Source organism: Scyliorhinus torazame, chromosome 10 (genome assembly GCF_047496885.1).
Source record: "Scyliorhinus torazame isolate Kashiwa2021f chromosome 10, sScyTor2.1, whole genome shotgun sequence".
Taxonomy (NCBI): domain Eukaryota; kingdom Metazoa; phylum Chordata; class Chondrichthyes; order Carcharhiniformes; family Scyliorhinidae; genus Scyliorhinus; species Scyliorhinus torazame.
Genome location: NC_092716.1, coordinates 243,816,057 through 243,840,294, shown reverse-complemented (window position 1 = coordinate 243,840,294; position 24,238 = coordinate 243,816,057). Strand labels below are relative to the sequence as shown.

At 47.7% G+C, this 24,238-nt stretch overlaps 1 protein-coding gene across 5 annotated transcripts in view; it reads right to left on the bottom strand.

Moving 5' to 3' along the window:
* The window catches only part of lrp4 (low density lipoprotein receptor-related protein 4), a 495,226-nt gene that overhangs the window by 27,805 nt on the left and 443,183 nt on the right, over positions 1–24,238 (bottom strand). For all 5 annotated transcript variants that reach the window (XM_072466626.1, XM_072466628.1, XM_072466627.1 and 2 more), the window contains exons 28-34: positions 16,664–16,967; positions 13,535–13,753; positions 13,100–13,234; positions 11,042–11,150; positions 6,655–6,799; positions 5,587–5,700; positions 1,436–1,565 (exon numbers count right to left, since the gene is read on the bottom strand). In XM_072466626.1, the coding sequence (XP_072322727.1) occupies positions 1,436–1,565; positions 5,587–5,700; positions 6,655–6,799; positions 11,042–11,150; positions 13,100–13,234; positions 13,535–13,753; positions 16,664–16,967 (1,156 nt within the window). The remainder of the gene's footprint in view (positions 1–1,435; positions 1,566–5,586; positions 5,701–6,654; positions 6,800–11,041; positions 11,151–13,099; positions 13,235–13,534; positions 13,754–16,663; positions 16,968–24,238) is intronic.

The following is a 24,238-nucleotide window of genomic DNA, read 5'->3' as shown; positions in this document are numbered from 1 at the left end:
CTTTGTAAAAACAATCTGTGGCCCCGAGTTTTAGATTCCCCGGAGAAGAAACATCTATCCTGTCAAGTCCCCTCAGAACCTTCTGTTCAATAAGACCACCTCTTATTTTTCCAAACTCCAATGAGTGTAGGTCCAACCTTTCCTCATAAGGCAGCCCCTTCATCCCGGGAATCAGCTTTGTGAACCTTCCCTGAACTGCTTCCAATAGGAGTATATCCCTCCACGGTAGCACAGTGGTTATCACCGTTGCTTCACAGCGCCAGGGTCCCAGGTTCGATTCCCGGCTTGGGTCGCTGTCTGTGTGGAGTCTGCACGTTCTCCCTGTGTCTGCGTGGGTTTCCTCCGGGTGCTCCGGTTTCCCCCCACAAGTCCCGAAAGATGTGCAGGCTAGGTAATTTGGACATTCTGAATTCTCCCTCTGTGTACCCGAACAGGCTCCGGAATGTGGCGACGAGGGGCTTTTCACAATAACTTCATTGCAGCGTTAATGTCAGCCTACTTGTGACAATAATGAAGATTATTGTCATTATGAAATAAGGTGATCAAACCTGCACACAGCACCCCAGGTGCTGGCTTGCCAATACCCTGCATAGTTGGTGCAAGATTTCCCTACAGTTGCTCTGAATGGTTGCTGGGCAGATATACATAAATGATAATACACATATTCATCGAGTTGTGCACACTCCATTGTGCTGCCAGACATAACTCATATCCAATGGCAAATAAGTTATGATTTGTGTTGACAGCAGGACCAACATTAGCTGGGGTAGTGATACAAAGTCCACAGACTGCAATAAGATTTGTAATGTCTCTTGTACATTAGAGGCACGTCTCGGCCTCCGGCATCAAAAACATTGTGCCTGTTTTCAACAGATTGCAGAGTCGCTGTAATAATTCCACCGACAAAAATCTCAGTGCTAGAAATGAAGTGAATTTTCACAGTGTTACATTAAAGTGAATATCTGGAGCTCAATCACAGGCGCAAGCGATTCTCATTTCCAAATGGCATTTGTTGGAATTTATATCAAGAGGTTGCCATTTCGTACAAAGCGAGTCTCACCGTAGGTCCGCACAGTGTTCCACAGGCTCAAAAACAGAGCCAAGCTCCCCTCGCAGTAACACAAAGTGAATTCAATTAAATTCACTTTTTGCCGCATTTGAACCGGAACACGGGAGTGTTTCTGATGTAGGGAAGTTACGGGATCGAGACAATCATATTCCAGAGTCCTTTGCAGAGTACGTGCTTCCCCGCTAAGGGGGCGGGGGAAGCTTAATCACGGGGACTGGCCAAGTGCTCACCGGATTGGGCATCACCGGGAGCCTCGTACCAAAAAGCCTTGGAAATAAATCTTTTGTCTTCCGCTCAACTTGGTGCGGACTCCCCTTGTATGTACAAAACTGGCGGCCAGGGTCATTTTACAATCTGCACACTTACTTCTCAATGGTGTTCTCCACACTATCCGTGGGCTTTGCAGGGAAAGAATCAAAGTTCTTGCGCGAGCCAACCGTGTCATCTCTCTCATCGGAGCTGGTGGTTTCTGGAAACGGAGGCATATATCCGGGATCTGCAATGAACCGTGTTTATTGATTAGTCATAATGTTTAAATACTGTTACACCACCTTTAACTCGAGGTGCATTTGCAAAGTCTGCAAATAATGCTATGTCAGAATGATCAGCACCTTTCACTCCTATGTAACTAACTCTTGATCAGGGCCAATCTATTTGTGGGAGGGGTGCTCGATAAAAGAGGAGACATTTGGCAAAGGATGGAGAAAAATATTGGGAAAAAGCACTCCATCCCAGCGCACCCCCCCCCCCACTCAAACTTTACCCAAGGAGAATGTGAAGAAGAATATTAATGGGCATGAGAGTGAATAGGAGAGTGGGAAGGGATTATGTGAAGAATACTAGCAAACTGGAGACAATGGGAATCAGGGAAAAACTCTCCAATGGTTGGAGTCATACCTAACACAAATAAAGATGGTTGTGGTTGTTGGAGGTCACTCAGCTCAGTCCCAGGACATTGCTGCAGGAGTCCCTCAAGGTAGTGTCCTATGCCCAAATATCTTCAGTTGCTCCATCTTAAGGTCGGAAATGGGGATGTTCATTGATGATTGCACATCTGGGGCTGGTTTAGCACAGTGGGCTAAACCGCTGGCTTGTAATGCTGAACAAGGCCAGCAGCGCGGGTTCAATTCCCGTACCGGCCTCCCCGAACAGGCTCCGGAATGTGGCGACTAAGGGCTTTTCACAGTAACTTCATTGAAGTCTACTTGTGTCAATAAGCGATTATTATTATTAATGGTCAGCACCATTCGCGACTACTCAAGACACTGAAGCAGTCCATGCTCAAATGCAGGAAGACCCTGGACAATGTCCAGGCTTTGGCTGAAAGGTGGCAAGGACCATTCATGCCACAAAAATGTCATCATCTCCAACAAGAGAGAATCTAATCAACTCCCCTTCCCTTGACATTCAATGGCATTACCGTCGCCGAAAGTCCCACTCTGAACATCCTGGGAGTTACCATTGAGCAGAAACTGAACTGGACTAGCAATATAAATACTGTGGCTCCTATAGCAGGTTAGAGGATGGGAATTCTGAGGCGCGTAGCTCACCTCCTGACTCCTGAAAGCCTCTTTCTTCTCCATCTACAAGTTGCAAATCAGGTGGGTGATGGAATTCTCTCCATTTGTTTGCAAAGTTCAGCTCCAACAACGCTAAGGAGGTGTGGTACCCAACTAGTCACCATCTTCCACTCAGAACCCCCCCCCCATTTCTTCCTACTCTTCACTTGCTTGATTGGCACCCTATTTACCACCTTAAAAGTTCACTCCCTCACCACTGACGAACAGTGGCATCAGTGCGTATCATCTGCAACACCTTCAGCAGCATCTTCCAAAGCTCTGCCATCGAGAAGAACAACAGCAGCAGACACACACGGGAACACCACCACCTGCAAGTTTCCCGCTAAGCCTTACACCATCCTGACTGAGAGATACATTGCCGTTCCTTCACTGTCGCTGGGTCAAAATCGTGGAACACCCTCCCCCTAACAGCACTGTGGGTGTACCTGCACCACATGGACTGCAATGGTTCAAGAAGGCAGAATACTACCATATTCTCAAGGGCAATTAGGGATGGGCAATTAAAATGCAGGCCTAGCCAGCGAAACCCATGTCCTGTGAAAGAAGAAAAGAGTTGATGGGCCGGATGATCTGTTACTATGCTGTAGCATGCTCTGAATCCATGAGCAGTAATCAGAAAAATTAACTATCAAAGAGGCAGCATTATCCTCCACTGCATTAGCATGAAGGAACTGGTGAGGTGTCAAAAGCAGGTACGGCGATAAGGTGTGGGAGCCGAAGTAGGCCATTCGGCCCATCGAGCCTGCCCCGCCATTCAATAAAATCATGGCTGATCTGATGCGATGATCCTCAACTCCACTTTCCCGCCTTATCCCCATAACCCTTGATTTCCTCGCTGATTTAAAATCTGTCTCTCTCAGCCTTGAACATACTTAACGGCCTCTCCAGCTCTCTGTGGTAACGAATTTCAGATTCACTACCCTCTGAGAGAAGATTCACTACCCTCCAAGAGAAGAAATCCTCCTCATCTCCGTATTAAATGGGTGACCCCTTACTCTGAGGTTACTCCCTCTGGTCCTGGACTCTCCCTCAAGAGGAAACATCCTGAAATTAAATTAAATGAAAATCGCTTATTGTCACAAGTAGGCTTCAAATGAAGTTACTGTGAAAAGCCCCTAGTCGCCACATTCCGGCGCCTGTTCGAGGAGGCTGGTACGGGAATTGAACCCGCGCTGCTGGCCTCCCTTGGTCTGCTTTAAAAGCCAGCTATTTAGCCCTGTGCTAAACCAGCCCCTAGCATCCTCTCAGCATCTACCCGGTCAAGCCCCCTGAGAATCCTGTATGTTTCAATAAGGTAGCCTCTCATTCTTTCTAGCCTGCTCCGCCATTCATTGTGATCATGGTTGATCATTAAGTTCAATACCCTGATCCCGCCTTCCCCCCATATCCCTTGACCCTTTAGCCCCAAGAGCTGTATCGAATTCCTTCTTGAAATGACACAACGTTTTGGCCTCAACTACTTTCTGTGGTACCGAAATCCGCAGATTCTCACTCTCTGGGTGAAGAAATTTCTCCTCACCTCAGTCCTAAATGGTTTACCCCTTATCCTCAAACTATGACCCCTCGTTCGGGACTCCCCCAACATTGGGACTATTCAGTCTGAAGGGAGGAAGGATTTGACAGAACACCATCATTATAGACGGGTAGGAAATGCATGGAAATTACGGACGGGGTATTTTAGTTCTGAAACGGGACCAGGTTTGATGACAAAGCAGAAATCCCACCTCAATTTCCATCTCCAGCCATTTTCCCTGGCATAGAAAAGTGGGCAAATTGGGAACCAAACATGCACCATTTTAGAAGTGGCCATTTCAGAACTGGGAAGTGTGACAGGTGAATAGAAATGGTGTTGCATCCTTTATAGTTCAACATGAAATACTTTAACCTGAGCTATGTTGGTGTTTACTAAAGTGGGTGATGACAGTGCAGTGATTGGAAAAGGGTTGGCGATTATGGACTTATGGGGAAGGTGCAGTGAAGGGAGATTGGGGAAGGAGATGAAGAGGGGGGGAAGAAAGGATGGGGGTGTGATAGAGGTTGAAGAGAGTAAAGAGGTGTAGAGGGTGAAGTTGGGGAATAAGGAGTTGTGGGTGAATGGGTTCAAACCCTGATCTGCAGGTTTAACTTTAATTGGAGGAGCCACTTTTGGTGATGAAGAACTGAGCTGATGTTTGGGATTGGAAATTGGCCCCTTAACCTGACTTTGGCAATGGCCCACCTCCATCTCCGCTTCCAGGCGAACTCACCCTCCAGGAAATTAAAATCCGGCCCGCAGGCACTGCCGGTACACAGGCAGGATCACGACGTTGGGATCAATCCCAACTTCCACTTTCCAACGGGAAAATTGCAGCCCATGTTTCCAAAAAGGAAAATGGATGAACAATTTGTAAATTACCAATTAAATATTTTGGTCACACGGCCATCAGATAATCAAGAAAAAACACCCGTCTGGCCAACTATGGGAGCCAAGCACATACAAAACCAGAGGGAAATATAAAAAAAAACATTTATTCCATTCCAACTGCTAACAAGAGGAAGGCAGCAATGCATGGTCAAGACTGAAGTCTATTTAGCGTGACTATTAACTAATGCAGTACATGAACACAAAATTGTGCAATAGCTGAACAGAATTGGAAAGAATCAGGGTAATTGTGTGACAAAAACATGATAACATTTAAAAATAATAAAGTCTGAATTGGCACAAGATTTAGATACTTATTTTGTTTCAAACTCAGTCCTTTAAATAAATATATTAAAAAGAATTCCAGGATGCATCTTTCTTGTGCCTTAAAAGTTCCACATTTGATTCCGGAAACCCTTTTTCACAGATGTCTACTTCGGCCAAGAGTTTGCTGCCTTTAAGCCGTTAAAATATGGACAAACCACCACCGTTTGGGAGTTACGTTCGCAGTTTGCGGCCTTAAGGTTATTACTCACCTACTGAGCATAGTCTTCCATCAGGCTCGTCAGGACACGCACACACAAAGTCTGCTGCCCTGGCAAAGCAAAGATGTGTGCATCCTCCATTATTGACACCGCATGAGTTGGTACCTGAAACAGATTCAATCATTGATAGTAATGTTTGCATTACATGTTTGCACAGTCGTGTGCTGACTGCAACATCTTCCAGGGGATGTAATGGAAGATGCACCAACAGCCAGAAAATTAATGATCGCTGTTCTACTATACTTGCCAGTAGAATTTCTATACCTTAGAGAGGAAAAACTCTGTAGTTATAGAATATAGTCATGATGAACATGAAAGGAATTTCATGCAAGTGTTAATTTTTGCAATGTACTGTTTTTTAATGCATATTAAACCATCAGTTTCACGTTAACAAAGCGATAGAAGTGTGTTACCCAATAATAACGTACTTCTAGCCAAGACCTCCACTTCAGATCTGGCTTTTGCACAAAAACCTGGTAAAGTCAACACAGTTACAGGTTTCCCTGATGAATAAATGGACCCTAAATGACTGCCAAAATAATGGTGCGGCTAATGGTGATTGTTATTTATGTGCAATCCGTACGCCAATATCAGAAAGGGGCAGTTGTATGGTTCAAGCGTGAATATCCAAAGCTTGCTGCCCTTGTCGTGACTCACTGCCATTGGGAGAAAGCCACCCCATTGAAATGCAGTGAGTGGAGTGAAGTTCCCCTATTGGCCAGGTGGATGTGAACTAAACCCACCACAGAAATGTGGATCTTCTCCATTTTCAATCGAGGCACCCTTTTAACAAGCCGACAATTCGTTAATGCCAGTCAACCTCTCTAGCACTGAAACTGAACAAATTCAAGTCCGGAGTCTTGAATCCTTCAGGTTTTAAATGTTTGAGATTTAGAAGAAAAATGCAATCTTAATTTTATTTTTCCTGGTTTTTCTCCCCCCCTCTCCTTTTGCCCAATCTTTCTTTCCCTCACTTTATTTCTCTTTCTGTACCTCGTATGATGTGGAGTTCAAATTGCTACCCAATATCGTTACCGCCCGTTCTTTCTCTGTCTATACCTGTTTGTCTTTGTGGCGAGACCACAATGATGTCCATCAGTCCCTCTACATTAGCGAGGATGGTTTCCTTGTTCCGACCCGTGTACTTGTCCACACGCTGGACTGACTTGGTTTGCCAGTCTGTCCAGTAAATCCAGCGGTCATGCTAATTGTGAAAATAACAATTTTAGTCTTCAAATGGAGAATTGCACGCAACGTAAGAATCGTACAACTTAAGTTTATATTGGGAAGTAAGCATCATCAACAAAAAGCCCTCTTATAATTGAGCACTTCCAGGAATTCATGCTCAAGGCTGCAGAGCTGGTCCAGCCTCATTTCTACCGGCCCCAACTCAGCCTACCCACCACACCCCCTGATACTGGCACTCAATTTGTATTGTAAATACTCACACAAAGGGCTGGATTCTTCCGCTCCGCCTGTTGCAAGAATGCCATGGGCGAGACGCTGACGATGGAAAAATTCATTGACCTCGGGCGGGATTCTCTCGTCGCCGGGCGAATGCGGCCGGAGAATCCCGCCCAAATTCTTTGTGAAATCTTCAAGTTATAATTTACAATGGAAATATTTTTAATCCTCTCTAATTTATTCACTGAAGCATTTTCTCTACTCCGACCAGAACTCTCCCAGATCCACCCATCCTTCATTACACCGACTGAAATGTTGACCTGGATTTGAGTTAAACTGCACCTTAAGAGAACGGGAGGCACGGCAGCACAGTGGTTAGCACCGTTGCTTCACAGCTCCAGGGTCCCAGGTTCGATTCCCGGCTTGGGTCACAGTCTGTGCGGAGTCTGCACGTTCTCCCCGTGTCTGGGCAACGGATGCATGAGGAGGAAGTACTTCTCGCTGCCCCATAGTGCGGTGGAATCGGAGCCATTAAATGGTTTCAAGGAGGAGGTAGATATATTTCTGATACAAAAACAGGTTAAAGGGACATGGGGAATAGGTGGGGAGGTGGATTTGAGACCAGGAAGAGATCAGCCATGATCTGATTGAATGGTGAAGCAGGCTCCAAGGGCTGAATGGCCGGCTTCTGCTCCTAATTCCTATGTTCCTATCAAAACCTGCATGATTTCCCCCCAAGCCATACACCATCTTGGCTTGGAACTATATCGCTGTTGCTTCACTATTGGGGGATAAAAATCCTGGAACTCCCTTCGCAGCAACTCTGAGCATGTACCTCACCAGATGCACTGCAGCGGCTCGAAGGCAGCTCACCACCACCTACTCAAGGTCTCTCAAGGGCAAATGGACAGAGGCTGTAGATGCTGGCTTTGCCCGCAACACTGACCTCCCATGAAAGAAGTCAAATAATAGTCAGTTCCTTCATCCAAGTTGTTAATGTAGATTGTATATAGGATGAGGCAGGTGGGTGAGACGTCACTTTTTTTAAACCGTCATGGAAAAGCATGGGATATTAAACAGCTTTCTTTATTTTTAAATTCCCAACAATGGTTGCTGCTGGAATAATGTAAATTGGGACAATCAGTCTGAGGGCAAAAAAATACACACACCTCACGTACAAAGCACACTGATCAGGGACAGTAAGGAAAGACGGACATGTTATCCGTGACACTGGGTTCGAGCATTTTCTCAATGACAGATGTTTGATTAATTGGCCTTTAATGATGGAATCCAGATGACATCAGGAAAAATTAAAGTGAAGTTTAGGTGTATTACAAATAATCTATCATTGACTGGGTAATAGTTACTGTAATGAGCTATTCCCTGTTTCTCCATGGGATGGCACTGTTTTACCCAAAGTCACATCAAAGTTACTGAGCCCACTCTGACAATTAAGAATAACTCCCTGGTATTTTTGTTTGCTACAGAGATAGTGCATAAGCTCTGTCAAAATAGCTTTTCCAATAAACACAGCTAAAATGACAACAACGTTTTACTGAAAGCACATGACAAAGAAAGCAATCTTTTTCTTAATCGTAACAGAAGATACAGAAGTAGAATTTTCACCGGTTTTCTTGATCACCTTCAATAAGAGATGGAAACAGTGTGACCAGCTGTTTGCGAGGGCTTCTCCTGAGTTATGTTGGGAGATAAGGAGATACCCGTGAGAATTCCATTTACTTTGACTAACCATGAGCCAATGGCGGACTAGTGGTAGTATCACTGGACTAGTAATTAAGCTCTGACTCTAGGAGTCATATTGGACTCAAAACGTTAACTCTGTTCTCTCTCCATAGATCCTGCCAGACCTGCTGAGTTTTTCCAACCTTTCCAGTTTTTATTTTCATAATCCAGCGGCCCAGGCTAATTCTCCAGCGACCAGGGTTCAAATCCCACCATGGCGGGCGGAATGTAAAGCGCTCTCACTAATGGCGACCACGGCAACTATCATCATTATTGCGAAAACCCATCTGGTTCACTAATGCCCTTTAGGGGAGGAAATCTGCCGTCCTTACCTGGTCTGGCCTACAGGTGACTCCAGACCCACAGCCATGTGGCTGACTCTTAACTACCCTCTGAAATGTGCAGCAGCCAATTTAGTGAATGTGCACTCCTGGCACACATCTGGGGCGGGATTCTCCCCTCGCCGGCGGGGCGTCCGGCGCCGAAGAGTGGTGTGAACGACTCCGGGGTCGGGGCGCCCAAAGTTGCGGAATCCTCCGCACCTCCAGGGGCTAGGCCCGCCCTGGAGTGGTTTGCGCCGCGCTGGCCGGCGGGAAAGGGGCTTGGCACCACGCCAACCGGCGGCGAAGGGCCTCTGCCGGCCGGCGCGAGTTGGCGCATGCGCGGGAGCGCCAGCGTGTGCTGGCATCATCCCTGCACATGCGCAGAGGGCTTTGTTTCCGCACGGCAATGGCGTACCACTACAGCCACCGGTGCGGAAGAATAGAATGCCCCCATGGCACAGGCCTGCCCGCGGCTCGGTGTCCCCAATCGTGGGCCAGGCCACCGTGGGGGCACCTCCCGGGGCCAGATCCCCTCGCGTGCCCCCCTCCCCCCCAAGAACCCCAGAGGCCGCCCGCACCGCCAGGCCCCGCCGGTAAGGACCTACTCCAATTAACGCCAGAGCGAATGGCAAAAAAAAAAAAACGGGCGGCCACTCAGCCCATCGCGGGCCGGAGAATCGCCGGGGAGGGGGGGGCGCTGCCGGCGGCAGCCGACCGGCGCTGCGCAATTTCCGCCCCCGCCAAACCCCCGGCGCCGGAGAATTCGGCAGCCGGCGGGTTTCACGCCGATCCCCGGCGATTCTCCGACCCGGTGGGGGGGGGGTCAGAGAATCCCGTCCCAGGAATTTGGAGGAAAGTTCCAAAATCTCCATTCGTTCATGATAAATCATTAGATGCACCTGTTTAAGACATAATGGCAGTAAGTACTACTTACTTCTAGAAAAGTCAACCAATGCAAGCAATGAAAATAAGAAGCTATCAATAACTATCCAAGTCAGTGATTGTTATAATATTTTACTTCGTTTTATATCTCACTGGTGAGGGGAAGGAAAGTACATTTTAAAAAATTATTTCATTGATAGGACGTGGGCCCCGCCGGCTGGAGCAGCATTTATTGCCCATCCCTAATTGCCCTTGAGAAGGTGGAGGTGAGTTGCCTTCTTGAACCGCTGCAGTCCCGGTGCAGTGGGAACACCCACAGTGCTGTTAGGGAGGGAGTTCCAGCACTTCAACCGTGAAGAAAAATGCATCTCTGAGCTAATAAATAGCCATCAGTTAAGACTCAGTTCCTCGCCGTTTCAATTTATTCTGAGGATGCTTTCTCACATCTTTATTTCCTGTCTGCACACCCTGGATCTATTAAATTGTTACATGGCTCTTGGGTGTAACTTGAACTGACAAAACAGTTTTGATAATATGTCAGCACCACATTGCATTGGCTCAATTATAAAAGGCGCCAGATTCCTTGTTTTTCAGGACAGATGCAGGGGGGATGCTGGAAGGGCAACCTGGAAAGAGGGTGGTTGGGGTGGGAGAAGGTGAAACCAAAGCGGAGGACCTCTATCGGGCTAGGGGGCCTTTAAGGAGGTCCCTCCCCCACACACCACCAGCCGTGCAGGGAAGCCAGGCAGGCTGGGCACTTGACCCCTCCTCCAGGCCTTTAGGTGCGCTTTAATTGTTCACTTAAAGGGCCTCAATTTGCCACTGGTGGTCAAGAAGCCCTTCGCCACCCCTGCTGTGGCTTTAATTGCAGTGGGCCCACAGGCACATGGGTAGGCAACAGCCAGGCCATCACTGGATTTAACAAGTACCCTTCCTTCGAATTCATTGGTGCAGAAGCCTTAAATCGGGCCTGCTGTCCACACTGTTATTTAATGTTACTGGCATTGCGTGTTTGTAATTTCCATCCCTTTTGATATTGTATCAAATCTCTGAATATACAGATATTGACCGATTGTTAACAGGACACGCCTTACCTGAGTTAAGGCAAAGGGATGTGTAACTTGGCCGACCAGAACTTGGCGTAGTTTTCCATTCAAATCACAACTTTCTATCCTGTCCAAGTGAGCATCCACCCAGTAGATCCTGTCAGGAAAGAGTAGTGTTGATTAAAATTAAATTTCAGTTTGGTTATTACAGATATATCATGGGAGTGTGGAGAACATTTTATACTTTAATATTTCTGGGGGCTCCCATGATACTCTGTAAAGAGGGATCTTGGGGGCTGTGTGTGTGTGTGTGTGTGTGAGTGTGTGTCAGTTTATGACTAATTTAATTAAGCTGCCGACTGAGTGTCAATGGAATTGAGACCATCAAAGGGGTTTAAATAAATTTAGATTACCCAATTCATTTTTTCCAATTAAGGGGCGGCATGGCCAATCCACCTACCCAGCACATTTTTGGGTTGTGGGGGTGAGACCCACGCAAACACGGGGAGAATGTGCAAACTCCACACGGACAGTGACCCAGAGCCGGGATCGAACCTGGAACCTCGGCGCCGTGAGACAACAGGGCTAACCCACTGCGCCACCATGCTGCCCTGTGTAAGACTAATATTAACTGTGTAAATCCAATATTTTGTGCTTAGGTTTTCTTTTGTTAATACTCATTTTAATTTTAATATTTAAAATCTCCAAACGTGTTGCTGAAATTCGTGGCACGGACGTCAGGAGACAGGCCGGGATTCTCCAATAATGGGGCCATGGCTCCACGCCTGGCAAAAAACGGACGTGAATCACTGCGGAACTTTTCCTCGAGAGTCCGGGCTGATTCTCCATTTTCCAGGTGGCTAGCAGCCCGGCTTGCGCCCCGCAGCTCTGGCTGCCGGCAGGGCCCTGCTGTCCAAACCGCGCGGCTGCGCATGCACGCCGCGGCCCACTTCGGCATGGGTGCTGCCAACATGGCGGAGCCACACAGTGGAGCCGCGTGGTGCAAGATCGCGGGACTGGCCACCGCTGGGGCCCCCCGGAGTCAGATTCCCCACGTCCCCCACCAGGACCGCCACCGCGGCCACGGGTCCGAGCTCCCGCTGGGTGGTCGCAGATGTAAACCACGCCAGCGGGAGTTCGGCCGGTCCACGTCAACCACGCATGTACAACTGGCGGGTCTGCGGAGAATCGCGGAAACGCCCTCGCGCCGGGCTTCCGGCGTGAACGGCTATTCTCCGCCCTCGCGCCGGGCGTGATTTTGGCGCGGAGGGTCGGAGAATTCCCCCCATAGTTTTTTATGGGAAAATCCAAATCCCAAACAGTTGTGATCCCCTGTCAATTTTCCCTATTTGGGATTTGACTCGCACGATTGGGGGATTGGGGGGTGGGGGGGGGGGGGGTGGGGGGGATAAGAGAGAGCACTCTACTTAGGCCGACTTCCCCAATCCTTCCAACCTAATAATAATAATCTTTATTGTCACAAGTAGGCTTACATTGACACTGCAATGACGTTACTGTGAAAATCCCCTAGTCGCCACAGTCCGGCACCTTTTCGGGTACACAGAGGGAGACTTCAGAATTTCCAAATTATCTAACAGTGTGTCTTTGGGACTTGTGGGAGGAAACCGGAGCACCCGGAGGAAACCCACACAGACCCGGGGAGAACATGCAGACTCCACACAGACAGTGACCCAAGCCGGGAATCGAACCTGGGACCCTGGACCTGTGAGGCAGCAGTGCTACCCACTGCGCCACCCCCCAGAAAGTGCGAGAGCGAGAGAGACCGTTCATAATTCCCAATTTAACATTGGTGGAAAGCTATCACCCAACTGTAACACACTGACATAGCAGTCGGAACCTCAGCACGATTAGGAATTATTTTCTCTGCCCAGCAAACCACATTCAAAGTCAATCAGAGTAGTACTTTTCTGTAACACTGAATGGCTCTGATTAACCTTAAGATGTCAGTGAAAGAGATTACTGGCAAGGAGTCAGGATAGAATAAAGTTTTCCATCTCATCTCTGTTGCTTAATTAAATTTCTAGATGCTCATGCCCCTGATTATCTCATGGCCATTTTTCATATCTTTGTTTTTTCTCAGCTCACCTTCTTGTATCGTAATCCAAGGTCAGCCCGTTTGGCCAACCCAAATCAGTATTAATAAGAACCTTCCGATCTGTGCCGTCCAACTGTGCACGCTCAATTTTGGCAAGGTTTCCCCAGTCTGTCCAGAAGAGATACCTAGCAGAATATAAGGATAACGTTCATCGTTTTATATTTAAATGGCTTGCTTTGCAGGAAAATTCAATTTCATAGCTAAAGCTTAATAGAAACAACTGTGTTAATACGTGAGACATCCCTTTCTCATATGATCATGCTCCAGGTCATGGCCCATGGTCAACAATGTGGTGATATACACAGAGAATGTCTAGAGGTGGGAGTGCATTCATCTTATTCAGTGGGCAGCATGGTAGCACAAGTGGATAGCACTGTGGCTTCCTACTGAACAGGATCCTGGTCCTCCAAAGAAGCTTTGCTTACCCTTTTCTAGGGAATACAGCAATTGCCCTAGGTTCATCAAGGCTGTTGTTGATTAGCACCTTCCTGCAGTTTCCATCAAGCCAGGACACTTCAATAGTATTCCTGCCAGTGTCTGTCCAGTAGAGATTTCTTGCGACCCAGTCAATGGCCAAACCATCAGTTGTTTTTAAACCTTGGCCAATGACTGTCAGCATACCACTGCCATTGAGGTTGGCACTTCTGATGGGACAAAAAACATAGTTTACTTTACCGCATAGTTTACTTTACAAAGGATAGAGGCTGTGGGGAAACAAAGGGATTTAGGTGCCCCATCTCAGTTTAGATTCTGTGAGGAAAAGGCAGTTGGAAGAATCTTACCTTGAGGAATAACTGGAATACTAAGGAGAACTATAGTGAATTCCATAGGGCTGTGGCATGCTTTTGGGCGCACTCTCCATTCCAAACCTGACGCCCAAACTCTTACCCGCTTATCTTATAGATTTACTTTCTCCTTGGCTTATCAAAGAATTTAAAACTTAACAGGTTTATAGCAGCGAGTGCCGCAAAATGTGGTTTGGCTCATTAACCGGTCATTGAGCTACCCTCGACTGTAGGCCCAGGGGGTACAATCCACTGTTCAAATCTTGTCTAGTCTCAGTCAGAAGTTCAGGCAAGATAGGAGCACCTGGATTTCAAGGTAAAAAAACCTCGAACGGAGTGGCAATCCAACTCAATTGCTACTTCACCAGAAGTTACAGCCCAATATCTATCATTAAAGTAATTTTCCACTTGGCTTTGATTTTCCCCTCGGTCCCTTGAAACCGATAACGCTGTGCTGCCATACAGTACCACTGTGACAGGCAGCTATGGGGGAGTACCTCATCAAACTGACCATGTCCCATGAAAAAGCCACTGAGCATCAGCATCTACCTCAATACAAGGGCGTGGGACAGCACTACATCTGGGCTCGCCCGACATCCACAAAAGGAGGCCATTCTGCCCATTCCATCAGTGTCAGTTAAGCTGGGGGCCCCAGCCATTTAAAATCTATGTTGATGACTCGGACGAAGAGATATTCACTTTGTTTGTAAGAATAGAAAGCAGAATATTTTTAAAAAGGCATGAAAACGGTAAATGTTGATGTTTCAGATACTTGATTGTATTTGCAAGGAACTCAAGAGTTAGCAAGCAGGTAGAGCAAGCAATTAGGAAGGTAAATGCCGTGTTGGCCATTATTGCTACAGCTGCACACGGCTTTGGTGAGACCACAGTTGGAACACTGTGCAATTTTCATCGCCATATTTAAGGAAGGATACACTTGCATTGCAGGCAGTGCCATTAAGGCTCACTAGACTGATCCCTGGGATATCCTGTGATCAGGCTGAGTAAATTGGGCCTATCTTCTTTGAAGTTTAGAAGAATGAGAGGTGATCTCAATGAAACATCCAAGATTGTGAATGTGCTTGGCAGTGTAGCCACGAGACAGTGTAGGCACAAGAGCGGTACGGTGGCTCAGTGGTTAGCACTGCTGCCTCACAGCGCCAGGGACCCGAGTTCAATTCCAGCCTCTGGTAACTGTCTGTGTGGAGTCTGCACGTTCTCCCCACGTCTGCATGGGTTTCCTCAGGGATCTTTGGTTTCCTCCCACAGAACAGAAATGTGGATTTGCCATGCTAAATTGCCCTTTAGTGTCTAAAGATTAGGTGGGGTTTTGGGGATAGGGCGGGGGATATGGCCAAGGTAAGGTGCTCTTTCAGAGGGTAGGTGCAGATTTGATGGGCTGAATGGCCTCCTTATGCACTGTGGAGGTTCTATGATTCGATTCAGCTGGCTGGAGAATCAAGAACACAGGGCATGGTCTCAGTATAAGGGGCCAGGTCTGTATCGGGCAGATTTCAGTTCAGTTTAGTTCTCTGGAAGCTGGAGGCCGAAAAGCAGTTTCTGCAGAAAGCTGTCAAGAGATTCAGCATTAATCTGACAGGATCTCTCTTGTCAAACAGTCTCTCAAAAGATCTCTATCCAAAGATTGTCAAGTAATCCTGTGTTTATTTAACTCTAGTGGTTTTCGACCAGTGATGGGTTTTGTTTGATTGGAGATAAAGAAGGTATCAGTTAGAAATTAAAGTTCTTCCTTTTATTGTTAAGCATTATGTATCTGGTAATTGTAAGCCATATGTCTGTGGGTCAAGATAGTTTAATACTGTGTTAATAATAATAAAGGTTGTTTTAATATACCACCCCCCTATTGTGCGTGGAATCACTCCTGGAGTGAAGTATACTTTCCTCACAGTTTTACAAATGAAATAAAAAGATTGGGGTTTATGTCCGGTACCCTAGCAAATTTGGGGGTCTGGTCCGGGGTGCCTGACACCAAAGAAACTCTCCTCACTGCTTTGAATGGAAAGCCCCCAGTGTACCTCATCTCTCGCTTTAACTAAATGTCAGCAGGAGTCACCGGATAGTGGGCGGAACCGTTTTCCCCTTCATTAATCAGAGGCACCGTCGTCAATCGTTTCCGTCCCCTCAACTAAAATTGAATCATACAATAGACATTAAAACTGAGACAAGGAAGGTCAGTTTGGCTCAAAGATAAGCCCCTTAAAGAACATCAGGAATTAAATATTAAAAATCAGCGGAATGACATCGTGCAGTTATATTTATAACTAGGAAAACGTTAGTGTTTGCTTATTGCATTTTCTTGCCTTTCTGAGAGACTCTCCCAGATAAGAGTGAGAAAATATTTTTATTTAGTCGTTTACATCCCAAACACCAAACCCTGATGAATTTAACAAGATGGCCGCACTCTGATTGGGCACTTAGAAAACTGTCCAACAGGTGTATGTGTAACAGAATCAGGGCTCAACTTCCAGCTGTTTCCCGTTTAGGGAACAACTTCTCACCTCCATTGGGTACATTCCCCCGCAGAACGTAGAGGTCAGTGTGTGAGAAATGGAGTCAGAGAAGGCGAAAGAGGGAAGGATGGAACAGATGAACCACGTGAAGGTAAGGGGAGGATAGAAATTGGAAGAAAAGTTGATGGAACTCTCCAATTCAGGGTCAGAGCCAGCAACAGCATCAATGCAGTCATTGGTTGGTCGTAGGTTTATAAAGACATTGAATTGTGACTCATTGGCAATGCTACATTCGTACCTGATCACATCCAGGTAGACATCCGTATAATAAACCTTCATCTCCACACTGTCATAATCCAGAGAAATGACATTATGTAACTCAGGAACTGGAACATGCACATCTGTGTAATCGGTTGTATCCAAAGAGATGCGACGGATGCTGCCACGGCTGGAGAACAGAAGGTAAGTCTCCGGGGCATTATCACAGGTTCTCCCATCGCTCTTCATTTGGATTCCTGTTGGACAGGCGCAGGTGGTGCCACTGGGGCGTGGAAGGCAGAGGTGGCTGCAGCCCCCATTCCTGACACTGCACTTGTTAAAACCTGTACAGGAACAAATCAAAACTTCTTTCAGTAAAGTGCAAAAACACTAATGTGAAATCTGTTAAACCGGATTCTGAGAATGATGAATGAACAGGAAGCAGAGTACCGAGAATTCAACCGATTTCTATATACAGTTTCTCTAGTTAAATCACGGAATCTCTGCAGTGCACAAGGAGGCCATTCGGCCCATCGAGTCTGCACCGACCCTCCGAAAGGCCAATCCTCCGCCCTACCCATGTAACCCCACTTAATCTTTCATAGAATTACAGTGCAGAAGGCGGCCATTCGGCCCATCGAGTCTGCACCAGCTCTTAGAAAGAGCACTCTACCGAGGCCCACACCACCCTATCCCTATCCCCTAGTAACCCCACTCGATCAACTCGAAGGGCAATTTTGGACATTAAGGGCAATTTAGCATGGCCAATCCACCTAACCTGCACATCTTTGGACTGTGGGAGGAAACCGGAACACCCGGAGGAAACCCACGCAGACGCGGGGAGAACGTGCAGACTCCGCACAGACAGTGACCAGGCCGGGAATCGAACCTGGGACCCTGGAGTTGTGAAGCAATTATGCTAACCGCTATGCTACCATGCTGCCCATCTTTGGACACTAAGGAGAAATTTAGCATGGCCAATCCACCTAACCTGCACATCTATGGACTGTGGGAGGAAACCGGAGCACCCGGAGGAAACCCACGCAGACACTGGGAGAACGTGCAGACTCCACACAGACAGTGACCCAAGGCTGGAATCGGACTTGCGTCCTTGGCACTGTGAGGCAGCAGTGCTAACCACTGTGCCACCCTGATCAAAGACATTCAATTTGAATTATTGCATAAAACAAATTGAATTGCTTATTGAAACTTTTTTGGGGAAAATATTTTTATTGAGTTTTCATATTTAGTATCTAACAATTTACAAAACAATGCTAAACCTAAACATATATTCACCCCAGAGGAACATGCCATCAATAACTGTGACTGTGACCACCCTCTAACAGGCACACTTTTCCACATATTAGTAGAGCACGGTAGCACAAGTGATTAGCACTGTTGCTTCACAGCTCCAGGGTCCCAGGTTCAATACCCTGCAGGGTCACAGTCTGTGCGGAGTCTGCACGTCCTCCCCGTGTTTGCGTGGGTTTCCTCCAGGTGCTCCTGTTTCCTCCCACAGTCCAAAAACGTACAGGTTAGGTGGATTGGCCATGCTAAATTGCCCTTAGTGACCAATAAAGGTTAGGAGGGGTTATTGGGTTACGGGGATAGGGTGGAAGTGAGAGTTTAAGTGGGTCGGTGCAGACTCGATGGGCCGAATGGCCTCATTCTGCACTGTATGTTCTATATTGAAATGAAATGAAAATGAAATGAAAATCGCTTATTGTCACAAGTCGGCTTCAAATGAAGTTACTGTGAAAAGCCCCTAGTCGCCACATTACGGTGCCTGTTTGGGGAGGCTGTTATGGGAATTGAACCGTGCTGCTGGCCTGCCTTAAAAGCCAGCTATTTAGCCCTGTGCTAAACCCTATTTGACATTCTCCAACATGGCCAAGACACGCTTTTAAAAATATTCCAATTAAGGGGCAATTTAGTACGGCCAATCCACCTACCCCGCACATCTTTGGGTTGTGGGGGTGATACCCACGCCGACACGGGGAGAATGTGCAAACTCCACACGGACAGTGACCTGGGGCCAGGATCCACCCCAGGTCCACCCAAGACATGTATTTACAGATACTTATGTACAGTTTGGTTTTGTCCTTCCTATCTGTCCCTCATGTTCCACTTGTGTGCTTTTGCCCCTCCATCTTTTCCGGCCCTCCCCCCACCCTTTCTGTCTCCTCCCTGTTACTTGGCTAGTCCAGTGCCCCCCCCCCCCCCAAACCTCCCCCCCAACCTCCTCCTATTGTAACTTTTTAATCCAATTGTTTTATTTCAGTTTCTTAAGAACTTCAATTAATTTCAGTTGCTTCACAGCTCCAGGGTCCCAGGTTTGATTCCCGGTTTGGGTCACTGTCTGTGCGGAGTCTGCACATCCTCCCCGTGTGTGCGTGGGTTTCCTCCGGGTGCTCCGGTTTCCTCCCACAGTCCAAAGATGTGCAGGTTAGGTGGATTGGCCATGCTAAATTGCCCTTAATGTCCAAAATTACCCTTCGTGTTGGGTGGGGTTACTGGGTTATGGGGATAGGGTGGGGGTGTAGGCTTGTGTAGGGTGCTCTTTCCAAGAGCCGGTGCAGACTCGATGGGCCGAATGGCCTCCTTCTGCACTGTAAATTCTATGATTCTATGACTGAATTATCAACATATTTGTCACTTCCCATATAAAATGTGATTACACCGTGCACTAGGGAGTATTTAGAATGTGCACATTGATTGGGCAACGGCTAGAACGATTACACTGTGTGGCTGATGGCACCCAGCGAGAGAGTCAAACTACCTGGAGCTGAGCTGGAAGTAGTGGATAAGGTGGGGGAAAGCAATCTGGTGTGGGACCACAGAGGGTCTGATAATTGGCTGGTAGATAGTTTTGGGCCCAGGAAGAACACACATCCAATTCTCAGCCCCCCCCAAAAATCAGTAGTACAAGATTTTCTTCGTTTTTTTGGAGCAATGTGCAGCAGTTCCTTTAAGGACCGGCCAGTCGATGTCCAATCCCATTGAACAAAGCACATGAGTAGGACGTAATTTAAATAGCTCAACAAGATTCCACCATGCTAGTGAGGAACCACCTCGGGCTGTAAGGTGGCAATCATGGAATTTACAGGGCAGAAGGAGGCCATTCGGCCCATCGAGTCTGCACCAGCCCTTGGAAAGAGCACCCTACTTAAGCCCACGCCTCAACCCTATCCCCGTAACCCCACCTAACCTTTTTGGACACTAAGGGCAATTTAGCATAGCCAATCCACCTAACCTGCACTTGGGACTGTGGGAGGAAACTAGAGCACCCAAAGGAAACCCACGCAGACACGGGAAGAATGTGCAGCCTCCGCACAGACAGTGACCCTGAACGGTGAAGCAACTGTGCTAACCACTGAGGATACCGGGAGTCAATCGGGCAACCATTTTCAAACTGTCCATGGCCCATTACTGTGAACACGGTGGGAAGAAGACAGAAATCACCACCAGGGTCGGGTATACCAGTGACAACTGGCATTTTCCACCCTTCCAGCTTTCTCATAAATTCCACACTGTCTTGGTGATGCCGGATTTTCGTACTTACATGCAGGCATCCAAGTTGTCCAGAAAAAACAGCAGAGCTGAGGATTGGGAGCAGTTTCGAATTCGGAAAAGGACAATACAGAGATTGATTAAGAAGTGGTAAATAGAGTACGAGCGTAAGCTTCCGGGGAACTTAAAAACTGACTGTAAAAGCTTCAATGGGTATGTGAAGAGAAAAAGATTGGTGAAGTTAAATGTAGGCCCCTTACAGTCAGAAACAGGAGAATTTATAATGAGGAATGAAGAAATGGTTGACCAACTAAATACATACTTTGGTTCTGTCTTCACAAAGGAGGACACAAATAACGCACCAGAAATGTTGGGGAACACAAGGTTTAGTGAGAGTGAGGAACTGAAGGATATCAGTATTAGCAGAGAAATGGCGTTGAGGAAAGTGATGGAGTTGAAGGCTGATAAATCCCCAGGGCCTGATAATCTACATCCCGGAGTACTTAAGAAAGTGGCCCTAGAAATAGTGGATGCATTGGTGGTCATCTTCCAGGATTCTATAGACTCCAGATCAGTTCCAACAGATTGGAGGGTAGCTAATGTAACCCCACTACTTAAAAAGGGAGGTAGAGAGAAAACAGAAAATTAAAGACCAGTCAGCCTAACATTGGTAGTGGGGGAAAACGCTAGAGTCCATCCAAGTATTAATAGCAGAGCACTTGGAAAACAGTGACAGGATCGGACACTCGGCATGGACCGATGAAGGGGAAATCATGCTTGACAAATCTACTGGAATTGTTTGAGGATGTAACCAGTACAGTTGACAAGGGGGAGCCAGTGGATGTGGTTTATTTGGACTTTCAGAAGGCTTTCGACAAGGTCCCATATAAGAGATCAGCGTGTCAAAACAAAGCGCAAGGAACTGGGGTAATGTATTGAGATGGATAGAAAACTGGTTGGCAGACAGGAAATAAAGAGTAGGAATAAACGGGTCTTTTTTCAAGCGGCAGGCAGTGACTAGTGGGGTACACAAGGATTGGTGCTGGGACTCCAGCTATTTACAATGTGTATTAAAGATTTAGATGAACTAAATGCAATATCTCCAAATTTGCAGATGATACAAAACTGGGTAGGAGGGTGAGCTGTGAGGAGGATGCAGAGATGCTTCAGTGTGATCTGGGCAAACTGAATGAGTGGGCAAATGAACGGCAGACGCAGTAAATGTGGATAAATGTGAGGCGGTCCACTCGGGTAGCAAAAACAGGAAGGCAGATCGAAGGGCTGAATGGCCTACTCCTGCTCCTATATTCTATGTTTAAGAAGTCCTCTGTAGCCAAGCAGCCACCCCAAGTGGAATTAGGAATAGATACCAAAAGCCAGCGTTAGCTGAAACATAGAAGTATCATTTCAGTAGTTTTTTTTTTATAAATGTTTTATTGAAAATTTTTTCCCAAACAACAATTTTTCCCCTCTTACAAAGCAAACGCAACAATAACAATACAGAAATTTTAAACAATACACAAGTAACAAAACCCCTTTATCTTTGACCTAAACTAAACCCCCCCCCCCCCTCCCCCTGGGTTGCTGCTGCTGGTCATCTGTCTTCCCTCTAACGTTCCCCTAGGTAGTCGAGAAATGGCTGCCACCGCCTGGTGAACCCTTGAGCTGATCCTCTCAGGGCAAACTTTATCTGCTCCAGTTTAATGAACCCCGCCATATCATTTACCCAGGCCTCCAGTCCGGGGGGTTTCGCCTCCTTCCACATTGTCATGATATTCAAACACACACATCATGATGGACACACTAACAGGCAAATCAGAGTACACAACACCACAACCAATCACAGACAAGAACACCAACCACATAAAAAGCACGAGCACGACACCTGGTGGTCAGTAGGTCTGGGGAGAAGGGAACAAGAAAGAGCTGTTAAAACATCACAAGCAGGGAACCCCCCACGTGCAGAGTGCAAAGACCAAACTGTAAATAGTAAGTTTAAATAAAGTAGCGTTGTACCATATGCAACCGTGTTGGCTCATCTGTGTGTCAGAACACCCAACACCACATGGTACAGGAGTGGATCGATACCTGCCTACCAACCTGCCATTCTGGACATGGACCACACCGGCAAACCGCAGCCGATGCAAGTCGCGGGGAACCTAGGTACCAACTGGAAGCTCTACAGGCAGCGATTTGACCTGTACATCCGTGCCACCGAAAAACAGAATGTCTCGGATGACACGAAGATTGCAATGCTCCTCTTCTACGCAGGTCCGCACGCCACCGACGTCTTCAACTCACTGGTGTTCGAAGAAGGCAAAAACCAAGCCAAATATGACACGGTCATCCTCAAACTGGACCAGCACTTTCAAGTTGAAATAAATGAAAGTTTTGAAAGATACCTCTTTCAGCAACGCCTGCAAGGTAAGGAGGAGCTTTTTCAACCCTTTTTGACGCACCTCCGGATTCTAGCGCAGTCCTGCGGTTACGGCACCACCACAGAGTCCATGATCAGGGACCAGATTGTTTTTGGCGTTGCCTCTAGTGGCCTACGCCAGCAGCTTCTTAAAATGAAAAGCCTCACCTTAGCGTCTGCTGTGGAAGCCTGTGTCCTCCACGAAAATGCTACCTGCCGTTTTGCCCGATTTCAGGCGTCCGAGTTGGCACGGAGGGGGTCCCCAGCCGTCGAATCGGCAAGCCAGGCCGCCCACGACGTCGAACGCATCCAGGCCGTCGATTACTTCCCGACCCACGGCCCGGACGACAGCGGCCGCTTCCCGCGCTTTTCGCGGTCTCCCGCGCAGGTGCGCGCCAAAAATAACGGCCACAACGAGGGACGCACTGCGCAGGCGCGCCCACCGCAAGATCGCACTGCGCATGCGCAGTGGCGCAACGAACGCCGTGACGTCATGACGTGCGGCAATTGTGGAGCTCTACATTTAAAAGGGCAATGTCCTGCAAAAAACCGACAGTGCCACAGATGTGGCACGATGGGCCACTACGCAGCCCACTGTCGTTCGGCTCAACCCATGGATCCGGCGCATCCTCGACAACCTCGCAGACGAGTCAGGACCGTCCAGCCCACGCATCAAGACTTCCAGTTAAGTGATGCAGATGACCAGGATGCCTTCCGAGTTTCCGTCATTGATGTCAACAAGGTCAATGCCATCAATCCAGCCGATGAGTGGTGTGCCACCCTGACGGTCAACCGATCGCGCGTCGCCTTCCGTCTGGACACCGGCGCATCCGCCAACCTGATTGCTTACTCTGCAGTCCAGGCCATGAAGGTCAAACCACCCATCACGCCATCCCGGCTCAAGATGGTTGACTATAACGGGAACGTCATCCCGTCCATAGGATCTTGCCAGCTACAGGTGACTCACAAGAGGTACACGGCCACACTCCCCTTCGAAGTTGTCGGCTCATCAAAGGACTCGTTACTGGGCGCACAGGCGTGTAAGGTCCTTCACCTGGTACAGCGCATTATGTCTCTCTCTCCAGATGAGATATCCAACTTCCCGGATGCTGAGTTCCATGCAAGTCTCCATTCCCTCCTTGCTCACAACCAGGAGGTTTTTGAAGGCATGGGGACATTGCCATACACGTACAAGATTCGACTCAGACCGGACGCCATCCCTGTCGTTCACGCACCTCGCAGGGTTCCTGCGCCACTCAAAGACCGCCTCAAGGCACAACTGCAGATTCTTCAGGACCAAGGGGTCCTATCCAGGGTCACGGAGCCCACGCCATGGGTCAGCTCCATGGTCTGTGTAAAGAAGCCCTCTGGCGAGCTCCGTATATGTATAGATCCAAAAGATCTGAATAACAACATCATGCGGGAACACTATCCCATCCCGAAACGAGAAGACCTCACCAGCGAGATGGCGCGAGCCAAAATATTCACTAAATTGGATGCGTCCAAAGGATTCTGGCAGATCCAACTGGACCCGGCCAGCCGAAGACTATGCACATTCAACACCCCTTTTGGCAGATTCTGCTACAACCGGATGCCATTCGGCATCATTTCGGCATCTGAAGTTTTCCACCGCATTATGGAGCAGATGATGGAAGGCATCGAAGGGGTACGTGTATATGTGGACGATAT